Source organism: Podarcis filfolensis (assembly GCF_964270895.1).
Source record: "Podarcis filfolensis genome assembly, chromosome: 8".
NCBI classification, from domain to species: Eukaryota; Metazoa; Chordata; class Lepidosauria; order Squamata; family Lacertidae; genus Podarcis; species Podarcis filfolensis.
In genome coordinates, this window is record NC_139611.1 from 18,777,859 (window position 1) to 18,791,686 (window position 13,828).

The following is a 13,828-nucleotide window of genomic DNA, read 5'->3' on the forward strand; positions in this document are numbered from 1 at the left end:
TTAGGAAAATGAGAGTACCCCTAAATATTTTTTTAGAATAAAAGCACTGGTTTAACCTATATATTTGCAAATACACACAAATATTAGGAAGCACTAACAATCTCCCCAAAGACCCCCTTCCCCAACAACCAAACCCAAGTGAATGCTTGGACTCCTTACCTGCTTGGAAAAGTGGGGTTGAGCATAAGAATACCGTAGTATTTTGTAGCAAGAGCAGAGCAGGTGGGAAGGAAACAGAGACGACTCTACAGTGCCATCTTGTGGCCTCTGTTGAAATCAGCTTATTTGCCAGCCTGGATGGCCTTTTAGGAGATTTCCCCTTCTCCTGTACTCACATTGACAGAGTTAAGCAGCAGCTGGTGGACATTTGCAAGGGCTCGTGCAAGAGGATGTCTCACATTGCTCTTCAGAAATGCACAGAATTGGGTCAGAGGAAGGAGAGGCATGTCCGAAACCCTGAAGAGCCACTGCCAGTCCGTGCAGAACTGGGGTGGAGAAGCTGTAGTCCTCCAGATGTTGCTAGACTACAACTCCCATCAACACTGGCCCTGCTGGTCAGTGCTGATGGGAGTCCAGCAACATCTGGAGGGGCAAAGGTTCATCACCCCTGGTGCAGACTAGCCTTCCACAATCTGCTGCTCTCCATATATTTTGGCCTACCAGGTCTGAGACCTCCAGATGTTGCTGAAGTGCAGGCAAAAGGTAAAGGACCCCTGGATGGTTAAGTCCAGTCAGAGACGACTATGGGGTTGCGGCGCTCATCTCGCTTTCAGGCTGAGGGAGCCGGCGTTTGTCCACAGACAGCTTTCCGGGTCATGTGGCCAGCATGACTAAACCACTTCTGGCACAACGGGACACCATGATGGAAACCAGAGCGCACAGAAACACAATTTACCTTCCCGTCACAATGGTACCTATTTATCTACTTGCACTGGTGTGCTTTCAAACTGCTAGGTTGGCAGGAGCTGGGACAGAGCACCGGGAGCTCACTCCATTGTGGGGATTCAAATCAGCAAGCCCAAGAGGCTTAGTGGTTTAGACCACAGCACCACTCGAGTCTCTGAAGTGCAACTCCCATGCTTGGCCACAAAGGCTGGAGCTGATGGGCATTTGAGTCCAGCAATATCATCAGGGCTACATCTAGGGGCGGAGGAATCTGCCCATTTCAGTTTCTCTCAGTTTCTCGTTTTTTTCCAGCCTCTAGCTTGCTTTTCCCATTTCCACATAATTTTGTGATTTATTCACTGAATTGCAGAATTGCAGAGTTTGAAGAGATACCCCAAAGGTCATCTAGTCCAACCCCCTGCAATGCAGGATTTGTGTCACCTTAGTTGGTGCGGTCCTGACAGCGGCGGCAGGTCCTTTTTTGTAATCCCAGGACGGCTGTGTGTGTGTGCCTTCCTCTTTCTCTCAAATCAGCAGGATTTAACAGGGAGCAAAGCAGCTGTTCCATTGTTGCTAACCGAGGACTCGCTCCCGGGTCCTGGGTTCAGGAGAGGAGGGTGGGGTGGGAGTGGGGAGATTTCTTTCTTTTTAAAAGAACCCTCATGAAAATTCATTGGTAAAGCTTGCCTAATATTCACATATGCTTGTATGCTGCTTTGCCTAATGGTTGCGTTTCTGGCCTGCTTGTGGACTTCCTGGAGCCAGCCAATTGCCTGCTATGGGAGGTTCGGCAAGGGAGGCCTCTGGCCTGATCCAGCAGAGCTCTCCTTGGGTTCTTTATGAGAGAGGGAGAGAGGGAGAGGAAGCAAGAGAGGCTTTAAAGGTTCTTCCCATGTCATGTACAGCAATGCGCCCCAAAGTCTGAGCAATCATTAGTTTGCTTCCATTTCACCCCCCGCTCACTTCCCTTGGTTCTAGGAGGAACTCAGGAGGGTCGCTCGGAAGAAAGTGCCTGTACCCAGAAATCTGGATCCGGATGACCAGTGGCAACTCCGCATGAAGTTTCTCGAGCAAGCGAAGAGTTACATCGGCGTGCCTTACGCAAAGAAATACCATCAAGCTGGAAGTAAGAGCCATTTGCTTTCCCAGGCCGTTTTGTTTTCGAAAAGCGAGGGTGTAGGAGACTCCCTGTGACACCAAAATACTGCTGAAATAAGCAACCCCTCAGAACACTTTTCTTTCGCAAGGACGTCAAAAGAGCCCTGCTAGATGAGGCCCATCTAGTCCAGCATCTTGTTCTCACAGTGACCGACCAGATGCCTGTGGGAAACTTGCTGGATGCTGGAGTTTCTTCTTACCTGGGGTGAATCTACACGCAGGGAAAGAAACACTATAAATAAGTAAGAAATTAAATCGTTAAAAGGAAAAAAAACACTATGGAAAATCGCTTAGAAATTATTTTGCTCTCTGGTGCCATCTGGTGTTGCATGCTGTTTCTTGACTAACGTAGCTGAGTCCCTGGTCTGCTCATCTGTTCCCCATTGCTCATTTTCCTTCTGGACGCTTTGCTTGAGGTTGCCATTTTGCTTCAACAATATTCCACTTTCCAGCTGACCTTTGCTTCAATTTCTTCCCCAGCTCCAGAATACAACTCTCCGCTCTTCCTGGACTGCTGCGGGTTCATCCGGAGAGTAATGTGGGACCTGACAGAAGAGTTTGGCTTCTGCATGGGCGTAGGAAACCAAGCTTATCAGTATGACACTCTTCCTATTACATTACCCAGCGAGGAATATCTGAAACCAGGAGATCTCATCTTCATTTCAGGAACTTACTTTGACACACAACGTAATGTGGCCTGTGCTGTCCATCATACTCCTCTTCCTGTCCTTTTCTGAATTTTCCTCCCATCCTTTTGCCTTTCTTCTTATCTCAAGCTCACCAGTTGTCGTTGGGGTTTTTTTGGGGGGGGGGGTTCCCATGGGCACATTTCTATGTTTCAGCAGGTGATACCTGAACACTTCTGTCCCTCCCATCCCTCAGGTCAACTTCCCTGCTCCAAAAAAGAAACTGAGCAAGCAGGAGCACACACACACACACCTGGCGTTTCCAAGGGAACTGGGCAAAAGCGAGATCCAATAGACTTAATCCGAACCTTGAAAAGCACACTGAGTTGAAAAACAAAGTGGGAAAAAGTGTCGCTCTCCAAACTTCCTCCTTCAACTCTATATACTTTTCCAAGGGAATCAAAGGTTGTGAGGGGAGCACTGAACATCTTTGTGGGCACCAGGGGAAGGCCTTGCAAGCACCGCTGCACCCAAAAGGTGCCGTGTTGGTGATATACCACATCCCCAGCAGCCATTTTATAATATGCCATACCCTCATGGCAGCCATTTTGTGATGTTCCGCATCGCCCAGGGCAGCCATTTCATGACCGCCAGCAAGCACTTCCTCAAAATTCCAAATGTGCCTGATGGCCTCAAAATCTTGGCTTCGAAATGTCTTGTCACTCCATTCAGACACCGGTTTCTGTCTTCATCTGAACCCTTCAGCACACGCACACCCCTCATGGGACCACCTGAATCCGCTTTCTTCCTCTTCCTAGGGCAGGCGCTGAGGGGATTCTCCAGTGCCAGAATTTTGATGCATTAAGGCTCCCCTCTTCCTCACCCCTTCCAGGTGTAGCTAAACACGCCAGTTTTCAAAGGCTGCTTTCCAAGATGTACTCCTTCCCTCTCTGCAGGAAAAAGGCAGCCCCACGACATTGTCCACGTGGAAATCTGGTTGGGGTATGGAGAGCGCAGCCTAGGGGCCAGGTGGAAACGGGGCAAATCACAAGTCTTTGATTCCTACAAGTTTGTCTCCAGCACCTATGGGGACATGGAGTACCACTTCAAATCCATTGAGACGTGGCTCCAAGGCATCTGTGTCAGGCAAGTGTCTGCCCTGTTGAATGCTGGGAGATTCGGGGCAGGCAAAAAGGAGGACTTCTCCATTCAGCACCTAGTTAAATTATGGAACTTGCTCCTGCAGGAAGCAGCGGTGGCCACCAAGTTAATTGGCTTTAAAAGAGAGTTAGCCAATCCACGGAGAAGACTATCAGTGGCTACTAGCCATTATAACTATGTTCTACCTCTCCTGTTGAAGGCAATAGTGCTCTGAATTCCACCTGCTAGGCATTGCAAGTGGAGAGAATATTGTTGCGCTCAGGAATCGCCCATCAGCTTCCCGTGACTGGCCATTGCGAGAACAGATTAAATGTTTCAAATATCCCTGCACCTAGAAAAGTAGCAGGTCAAGGAAAGGCACCCTTTCAGATTGTGCAGAGAGAAGAGTGTTTCTCCCTCTCACGTAACACTTAGAAACTCCTGGACATCCAATGAAGCTGTTGGATGATTTGCAATAGATAAAACTCCTTCTTCACGCGGCATATTGTTAAACTATGGAACTCCCTCCCACAAGAGGCAGAAACGGCCACCAACTTGGATGGCTTCAAAAGAGGATTAGATAAATTCATGGAGCTACCAGTCATAGCTGTCAACGTTTCCCTTTTTTAAAGGGAAATTCCCTTATTCTGAATAGGATTTCTCGCAAGAAAAGGGGAAAGTTGACAGCTATGCTACCAGTAGCTACTAGCCATGATGTCTTTGTTCTGCCTCCAATGCCAGAGGCATTATGCCTCTGAGTACCAGCTGCTGGGAATCACAGGTGGGCAGAGTTACCGCAGCACTCACGTACAGCTCTATCAGGCTTCCCTCAATGGGCATCTGGTTGGCCCCTGAGAAAACTAGCTGGGCCATTGACACGACCCAGCCATTCTCATCTTACAGTCTTTCAATGGGGCACTCCCAGGGTCCCCGCTGAAAATTCATCTTCTGTCCGTCATGCATGCTTAATTTGGGATGTGTGTGTTTCTCGCAAACTTCCAAAGCGATGCCTAGTTTCCAAAAGGAAGCAGCAAGCGAGGTTTGTTTCGATCGCCTCCACAGCTCTGGACTTTGCAGCCCCCCCCCCGGGTGTGTTTTCCCCTAACGCTCCCCGCCACACTGCCATTGTCATTCTGTTGGCGTCGAGGACCGTATAATTTTTCATCCCCAGCACGGCGCCTCTGGAAATGGTCGACGCCCACCATTGTCTCCCGAAACTCTTCCTCCCCCCTTTCCCTCTCCTCGCTCCTGGTCTCCGGTGCCCTGGCCTCCGCCTGCGGATTGGAAATCAAAGGTGTCATTACAATTTCAAAGGCTCTGCCTGAGCCGAGCTTTAAGCTGCTGCTGCTCAGAGGAGAAGGAACAAATGATGATCTGAAAAGCTCAGTTGCAACCCAGAAAGGCCAGTGAACCTGGTGTGCGTAATACCAGCTGCCATTCTGCAAAAGTGCTTGTGGGCCTAGCGGAGGCTGGTGCTTAGACCAACCTCAGTCTGCCCTGAGTTGGAACCCACCTGCTGGTCTTCTTAGTTCCACTCAGTCCAGAGGGTAGCCCTGTCTGTGTGCTTCCTCCTGCTCCTTAATCTCAACATTGCCACTTGTAGAACCCAGCAGGGAGGAAGATGGGGACAAGCCTAGCATTAGGCTGTTGGTCTCCCTGCCATCTTTCCTCACCAGTATACCTGAAGGAGCGTCTCCACCCTCATTGTTCTGCCCAGACACTGAGGTCCAGCGCCGAGGGCCTTCTGGCAGTTCCCTCACTGCAAGAAGTGAAGTTACAGGGAACCAGGCAGAGGGCCTTCTCGGTAGTGGCACCCGCCCTGTGGAACGCGCTCCCACCAGATTTTAAAGAAATAAACAACTATCTGACTTTTAGAAGACACCTGAAGGCCGCCCTGTTTAGGGAAGTTTTTAATGCTTGATCTTTTACCGTGTTTATAATATCCTGCTGGAAGCCACCCAAAGTGACTGGGGAAACCCAGCCAGATGGGCGGGGTATAAATAATAAATTATTATTATAATATTATTATCACCAGTCTCAGTGGGCACTGAGAGGGTCTCTTGCAGTGACGCTGTTAAGGCAGGACTTTGGAACACACTCCCATGGCCCCAACTGAGGAGAATGAGTAGGGGCGCCTGCAGATGGTCCGGATTTTGCATTACGCATACAATCGCATAACTGGAAATTTGGGTTTGCAGAAGTAAAGGGGATTACAGCACCCTAGGTCAACAATTTATAATTTATTTCCTTGGTGTTGAGAATTTGGACATTTGAGGACTTGCCCTAAGGTCACATGATCCAGGCAGTTCCAGAGACCTAGACATTATTTCAGAAGCTTTGAAGAATAAAGTGGTTTCGGGCCATTCCTTGTTCCTCTAATTTGTAGACCCAGAATTGTTACATGATATCATTAAGTGCAGGATGGGGAATGCTCTGGGTCCACACCCTGTCCTCCAGAGAGCATATCAGAATTGTTATGGGATCACCGTCCCACAAACAAATCAGGTATAACTTCCCCAGAAACCAATAAGAGAGAATGCTCCATCAGTGCCGTAGTCTAACCTCTGCATAAGCAATGTGCAAGGGAATCACGATGAATGCTCAATAAACAGGTCATCCAGAAGAAGACTTCAAATGTAATAGACTTGCCACATATTGCAGTCAGAGGAAGGACTTAAGCTCTGTGGAATAAGGCCAAAGGCTCATCTAGTCCAGCATCCTCTTCTTGTGGTTGGTCAACCAGGTGTCTCAGTGGAAAGTCTGCAAGTAGGACCTGACTTTAGCAGTCCTCGCCCCACTTGCAGTTCCAGCAACTGGTATTATTTAGAGACAATTTGCTGCTGACAGTGAAGGTTCAACATAGCCATTGTGGCTAGTAGCCATTGGAGAGTCTCCATGAATTTGACTAAGAGCTCATCCACACTTACTTTTGCTCAGGTAACAGGTCTGGGCTTTCTTTTTCTTTCTTTCTTTTTAAAAAAATTATTGGATTTGTTTTAAAAAAATAAAATACAGTAAGAATTAGACTAATCTACAAAACAGGAATAATAATAATAATAATAATAATAATAATAATAATAATAATAATAATACCGGAGGAAAAAAGAGAAGAGAGGAAGACAAAGAAAATACCCATAAGGCCCTTTACCATATTTATATCATATATTCTGTCATTTTTCCACACGCAGAGCGGTAGAGACACCCCCCCCATCTCCCACTTTCCAGGTCCATATCTGAGTGCTGGTGTTTTGTTGCTGTTTTTTTCCCCTGGTGAAAACTTGTTCTTTACTGCTGAACTGGAGCAAATGTCAATTCCGTGGAAAGCCCTAATTGCCATTTGCTCCAATTCAGTATTAAAGAGCGGGTTTTCATGGGGGGTCAGGGTCAGGGGAGGAAGCGCTGGGACACAGTGCTTTAAAACAGGGGTCGGCAAGGTTTACCTTGCCTGGGACGGTTAATCCAGGGGAGATCCCTCTGTGGGCCGCGATTTCCGGCGTTTGCATCTGATTTCCGGCACTGCAAAAGCGAGTCCCTGTGCCACGCTGCGCCAGTTTATCGCAGCGTGCGGGGACTCACTGAGTGGGCAGCTTCGTTCGGGGGCAGCTCGGGGGCCGGTTAAACGACCCCCATGGGCCTCTTGTGGCCCATGGGCCTTAGGTTGCCGACCCCTGCTTTAAAACATGGACCTGTCCTATAAAGCACAGGGCAAAAGGTAAGAATGGGGGAGCCCAAATCCTCTTCTTAAGCCATCCCAGTTGGTGGCTGTCGCTACCTTCCATGGGAGCGAATTCCAGAGTTTGACCATGGAGACCTCACACCAAAGGAATCTTGCTATGAGCATGTGCACAATCATATCAAGTTGGCTGTTGAGGTGGCAGCTTTTCAATGTGCACTGCTGATGTGAACGGGGGCGGGACATGAACTGGGGCCCTGTGCCAACGGGGCATGCACAGAGCTCTGTACAAAACCCAGCAGGTTCCCAATGCCCTTGGTGTTGCCAGGATCTACACACAGCTGCCCCGTGTGGTGAGCCTTTGAACTGCAGGTGGCAGCCTTCTCTGCGAAGAACCTTCAGGCCCCGGACTGACTCCGCCCACTCAGGCTTCTGCAGCCAATTCCAAACTCACTTGTTTTTCATTATGAGTGACGGGGAAGGGCAGATCTTCCCCAGGTAGGGCTGGGAAACACCTGGAGCACCACTGCCAGTCAGAGTAGACAATAATGAGTTTGATGGACCAAGGCCATCGTATAGATTTGTGGAGTCCTGCTGTCATTCTGCCTTCCCAGCATTCCAGAGTGGAAAGTTTTCTGTGGCAATTTATTGGGATGCCTTGGAACAAGCTTGGCACACCACTGGCACATGGCAGTGAGGACTTTTCATGATGTCCAGCGCCAGCCCTGTTCTGATAGGGCCTATGTGCTCCCATCTCCTTGGGCACCCCACTTTCCCTTTAGTTCCATCCCCATACCCAGTACTGACTGCCTTTTTTATTTCCCACAATGCCTCTGGCTCTCATTGACCCAGGGCATTGTGGGAGGCCGGGCAAAGGCCTACCGGGAATCAGAAGAGCCCACTGTGACGCTGCAAACCCGGAGCCCTCAAACCCATGCACCACACAGTCCCCGGGGCAGAAATCAAGCCTGCTCACTAATGCAGGAAATCCTTCACAATTCTAGCAACAGTTCCTAGGCAGCAGTTGCTAGGCGACTGGCCCTTGTTGATAGTGCTGAGACCTGCCTTTGAGCTGCCCAGGAAGAGGGGAAAATAGTTTGCTGCCTATAGATGCTCAGAGTGCCAGGGCTGGGCCGCTTGAGACGCTGGTGTCGCCTGAGCGCAGAGCAAAAAACACACGCTGAGTCTCCGAAACCCCGAGCCTGCTTGGGAAGCAGGGAGTTTGGCCGGCTTTAGACTTCCGTATGGCTCGGCTGGAATACAAACCCACAAATGCTTTATTAAAGCACTTAGGGCGTGCCAAGTTAAGGTTAGAGCTTCTGTTACTTTGCTTTCTGTTTGGGTTGGGTCTTTGTTTATTTATCACATAGGCAAGCTGCCTTACCCTGAGTCGGACCATTGGTCTGCTTAGCTCAGTACTGTCTACACTGACTGGCAGCAGCAGCTCTCCAGGGTTTCAGGCAGGGGTCTCTCCCAGCCCTACCTGGAGATGCCAGGGACTGAACTTGGGACCTTCTGCATGCAAAGCAGATACTCTGCTACTGAGCTTTGGCTCTTCCATTAGGAAATGGGAACGCAGAAGGCTGTTGGGGAGTCAGACCATTGGGCCATCTAGTTGTGTAGTGTCTAGGGAGAGCCCTATTCCCTTCAGGAGTTGCAATTCCCAGAGTGGCCTAACAACCAATCCCTCTTCACAGGGAACTCTGGGAACTGTAGTTCTTTCATGGGAATAGTAGGTTTCCTAACAACTCTCAGCACTCTGTGCAAAACACATCTCCCAGAATTCTTTGGGCTGTTTAAAGTGGTATTACTGCACTTTAAACATATGGTGTGAATGTGGCCAGAGTATGGACTGTTCAGTATAAATCTACCACTAACATACTATTATGGCATGTGGCAGAATTGGGGTGGGGGGGATTCTATTCAGTTCACATTTAAGGGCAAACTCTGATTCACACTTTCCAAACAACACGTTGTGAACTGCCCAGAGATCTATGGATGAAGGGCAGTATACAAATTGAAATAATAATAATAATAATAATAATAATAATAATAATAATAATAATGCTGCAAACTGAAACGTAGGCATCCTTCAAAATTCACACTTTGAATTTTGCAATTCAGCTCTCTAGCCAAGCAATGTGTACTAAAAGGCATATACCAGGGTAAGGTGCGCATTAGAATGTGTATATTAGTATAAAAATATATTATATTTTGGAAAATGGCTTCACAGAAATGTGTCTATTTGGCACATGCAAAAAATGTGTGTGTGTCTTATTAGGAGATTCTTTTCCTTAAAATGTTGGTGCGATTTTAGGAGGATTAAAAAACACACACACACATCTCAGATTGGCACAGAAATGTGGAGAACTGGGTTTAAGATTTGAAAATTGAGGAGACAGAGAAGCGAAATTGACAGACCCATCCATCTCTAGGCAGTGAGGGTTGGTTGGTTGGTAATGGATTAGATTTATATCCCATCTTTTCCTTCAAGGAACTCAAGGTGGCAGGCATGGTTCTCTCCCCCTCCCCATTTTATTGCCACAACAACCCTGTAGGGTAGGCCCCACGCTGAGGCAGGAACTGCCCCAAGGCCACTCCAGTGAGCTTCACAGCGGGGTGAGGGATTCAAACCCTGGTCTTTTCCGCATTGGCTCCATTGCTATCTGAAGTTGCAGTTCCTCTTTGGTTGTTTCCACAGCCACTGTCCGGAGCACAGATGGGCGTCGGCCATGGAGCTCCCCAGCAAGCGATCAATCTTCTGTCTTCCAAGCGAACAAGATGAGGATGTGGGCGCTGAGGAAAGCAGGCCGCAGCCTCTGCTGAGGTCGGAAGAGGTGGCCATCAGACTGGAGCCCATCGCGGAGACAGTCAGCAACTTTGAACTGAGCAGCAGTGAGCAAGCGGAGGCCTTGGGCCTCCAGAGTCCCTCTGGAATGAATTTGGGGGACCTTGAGACAAACCCAGTTAAAGGAGACCCGGTTACAGGGACTGGCCGAGCCCAGAGACAGTCTCCGGAAAGGACCTCGCTGGAGGCTGCCGGCCCGAGGGCGGGAGGCAGCGAGGTTTCGCTGGAGGGGAGCTCGGCCCAGGAGGAAGGAGGGTGTGAGGAGGGTCCTGCTCATGGCCAGGAAGCCGGCGCAGAGGCGAGGCCGCCCGGGCCCACTCAGCACTCCGTCAGAAACCCACTCCCCATGTCCCACTCCATCTCGAAGGTAAACTCCAAGGGGGTCTTAGCGGGCGGCGCTGGCAATCGGAGGAAGAAGCGCAGAGGACGAGGAGGTAATCAGAGCCCTTGAGGGATCTCCAGGGGTGGCACCAGGAGAATCCTGGGTTAGATAGAAAAGCAGGGTGCGGGGGGAGGACAACCGATCCTAGCAACGCCCACCTCACCTCTACTGGTTGGGCGCAGGGGAATGGTGGGAGGAACCAGCTGGAGAACCACCAAAGGTAGTGGGGCAATGAGGAGTGGTCCGAGGGAGACAAAGGGGTGGGAGCTTGTCGCAGCAGGAGGGGGAGACACCCTTGACTCTTCACCAGCCTGACTCTGCCTCTGTGCCTCCTTCTCCTACTCCCCTGCTTCATGTCCGCCTCTGATTCTGGACTCTCCCAGCTCACAAAGCCCTGCTACCTCCTCATATTCCAACACCTCCTCTTCCTGGTCTTCTCCGGGACTCCCTGTTGTCCCACCACCACTTCCTGGGCTCCGAGCCTTCTTCCCTTGGGGCTTCCTCAGCTGGTTCTTCCCATCGTTCCTCAGTGTCTGATCTGCCCATGACACTACCCTACTTTTGGCTTGGGTTGGCCTCTCTGAAAACCATCCCTCCTACCCTGTAAGTGGCGTCCACACAACAGGATGCTTGCACCCTTTTGAAAAAAACGAAACCCCAAGTGTCATTCTCTTAAATTGTTACCCGCCTTCCACTTTGAGGCCTGTCCCAAGGCAAGTTGCGACAATGGAGAATTCAGTTTGAAAGGGCCTAAAAACTTCCAATAAACTATCACCACCCAAAAACAGGGTGAGGATTAGCACTGGACACAACCTTATAGCTTGCACCAAATGCTAATCCTACTCAGAGTAGACCCATTGAAATGCATGGACATGGCTAACCTGGGTCTGTTGGATTCAGTGGGTTTGTTCTGGGTAAGACTAGCACTGGACACAACCCAGTGGGGCAGAGTCAACTAAGTTGCTGCACTAATGGAAGCCGGCACAACAGAACCTGCTAGCTCAACATGACTCTCTCCCCTGTCCTTCCCTCGTGCCCCCCTTGGAGGTGCTTGGGAGATTTGACGAACCCCCAGAACAGCCCATGGAGGAGGAGAGGCGGGATCATCTGGCCCAGATGACTTCTGTTGTCAGGCAGGCCAGCAAGACAATGTCTGAAAAGGGAGCTTCAAAAATGGCACATTATACTGTACAACTCGTGCTTCCGGTTGCCAGCAGATAAGGTGGCAGATCGGTGGGCATTGCCAGAGGCTGATATTCATGGGACGCACCAGGTCTGCTTCCATGCATTTCATCTCAAATGGATCAGTTTTGGGATTGTATTCCACATATCCGCTCAGCATCTATCAAAAAAGGCAAAAAAGAAAAAAAGCAGAGGCTTCGTTCTCCCTCCCCTTGCCAAGAACTTCATAAAGCCGAAATCGTCCAAGTGAGACTTATAAAAGAGCAAATTAGAAATATGGGGAAGGGGTATATAAAAGCAGGTCCCATTAGCAGGCAATTTGGCTAGAAGCGAAGATGGTAGCTTCATTAATAGGGCAATTTAGCTGAGGGGGTTTTTTTAGAGGGGAGGGGCAGGTGTGTGCGCGCGCCACAAATATTTGTATGCTATAAAAATGCAAAAAGACAAAGACAAAGCCCTGTTATTTTATTTCCCTGGCAATATTGGTTTGCTAATTGTCCTATTACAGTCCTGGCAATAAAGTGGATATTGGTTTATCGCAAAAGAGTGCAGGTTGGAAACATTTGAATAAAAGGAATAGCACCTGGAACTGTGCTGAAACTGAGTTTGAAACAATGGAATAATTTGAGGCCACCTGGCAACGTGAGAACATAGGAAGAGCCTTGCTGGATCAAGCCAAAGGCCCGTCTAGTCCCAACATCCTGTTTCCCCACAGTGCCCATCAGATGGCTCCAGGAAGCCCCCAGGTGGGGCGTGAAGGCAGCAGCCCCCTCTCACTGCTATTCATAAGAACAGCCCCGCTGGATCAGACCAAAGGCCCCTCCTGTTTTCACAGTGGCAAAGGCCTCTGGAAAGCCTGCAAGCAGGACCTGCATGCAACAGAGCTCTACTGACTTGCGTTGCCCAGCAATAGCCATTCAGAGGCACACTGCCTCTGCCAGCCGGACCAATTGGGGCAGGGGCACCAAGTTGACCCCCACATTGGGGTCACGCCCAGTGGGACATACCGCTGGGAGAAGGAGGCGGAGGGCGGTCCTTGCTTGGCTTCCTCATCCCCACATGGGGAGTTAGTCATGATGATTAACTTCAGAGAGTCTGCTTTGAGGTCTAGCAGTAGCCACCACTCAACAGTGGCCTTCCCATCAACCTTTCTCCTCCCTTGAGTGCAACATTTCAAATTCTGGACAGACAACCTTTCTCTTAACTGGAGGCGCCAGGGATGGAACCAGTGACCTTTGGCCTTTGGCCCTTCCCCCAAAGTTGACATACGGCTGGGAGAGGCGGAGCCCAGGTTAGGGCGGAGCCAAGATAGAACCATGTGGGCTCAGGGGAGGAGCCTGGCACAGTCTGCTGGGTCTCTGTTGGAAACTGGATGGAATCAGGAGGCGGAGGAGATCCAGGGCAGAGCAGAATGCAGATTTGACTGCTTTTCAGACTCCAGTACTCATTTGCCTTCTAGAACAAAAGTTTTGCAGGCAGAACCCCAATGCAACACTAGCTGGTTAGGAATCAGGGATGGAATCAGCACCTGGTAGCATTGGACAGCTCCTTGGGTCAAACCACTTGACAGGGTCCACCATTAATTTATCTGCCCTGGCTCAGTCCTTCAAGCTGCGCTGGGTTGCTGGGTCTAGCTGCCATCTGGGTTTCCCACTTGGCCTGGCTGCCTCCTCCCTATGAGTAGAGTATCTGTCTGGCTTCCGTTTATATAAGATGATTCCAAATTCAAAACCACTGCCCAAACTTTTTGGGTGGTATCCTGTTGACGCACTGAAATTACTGAATCTCAGTTTGCCAGTTAGGTTCAATGGGTCTGCTCTGAGCGGGACTAGAACAGGATGTAACCCCTTGCTTCCCATTCTCAAATGGAGGGAGCTGCTAGCCCTCATGTTGCGCCATGTTAAACATGGAATTACGCAGTAGCGTATCCCCAA

General features: G+C 49.7%; 1 protein-coding gene across 4 annotated transcripts in view; it reads left to right on the plus strand.

Annotated features, from left to right (window-relative positions):
- The window catches only part of TTLL10 (tubulin tyrosine ligase like 10), a 201,768-nt gene that overhangs the window by 155,160 nt on the left and 32,780 nt on the right, over window positions 1–13,828 (plus strand). The window contains exons 3-6 of one of the 4 annotated variants that reach the window (XM_083628543.1): window positions 1,864–2,011; window positions 2,524–2,730; window positions 3,626–3,815; window positions 10,184–10,764. In XM_083628543.1, the coding sequence (XP_083484669.1) occupies window positions 1,864–2,011; window positions 2,524–2,730; window positions 3,626–3,815; window positions 10,184–10,764 (1,126 nt within the window). Of the gene's footprint in view, window positions 1–1,863; window positions 2,012–2,523; window positions 2,731–3,625; window positions 3,816–8,541; window positions 8,792–10,183; window positions 10,765–13,828 lie in introns of those variants that run through there. The other 3 variants (XM_083628546.1, XM_083628545.1, XM_083628544.1) reach the window with 3 other exon arrangements.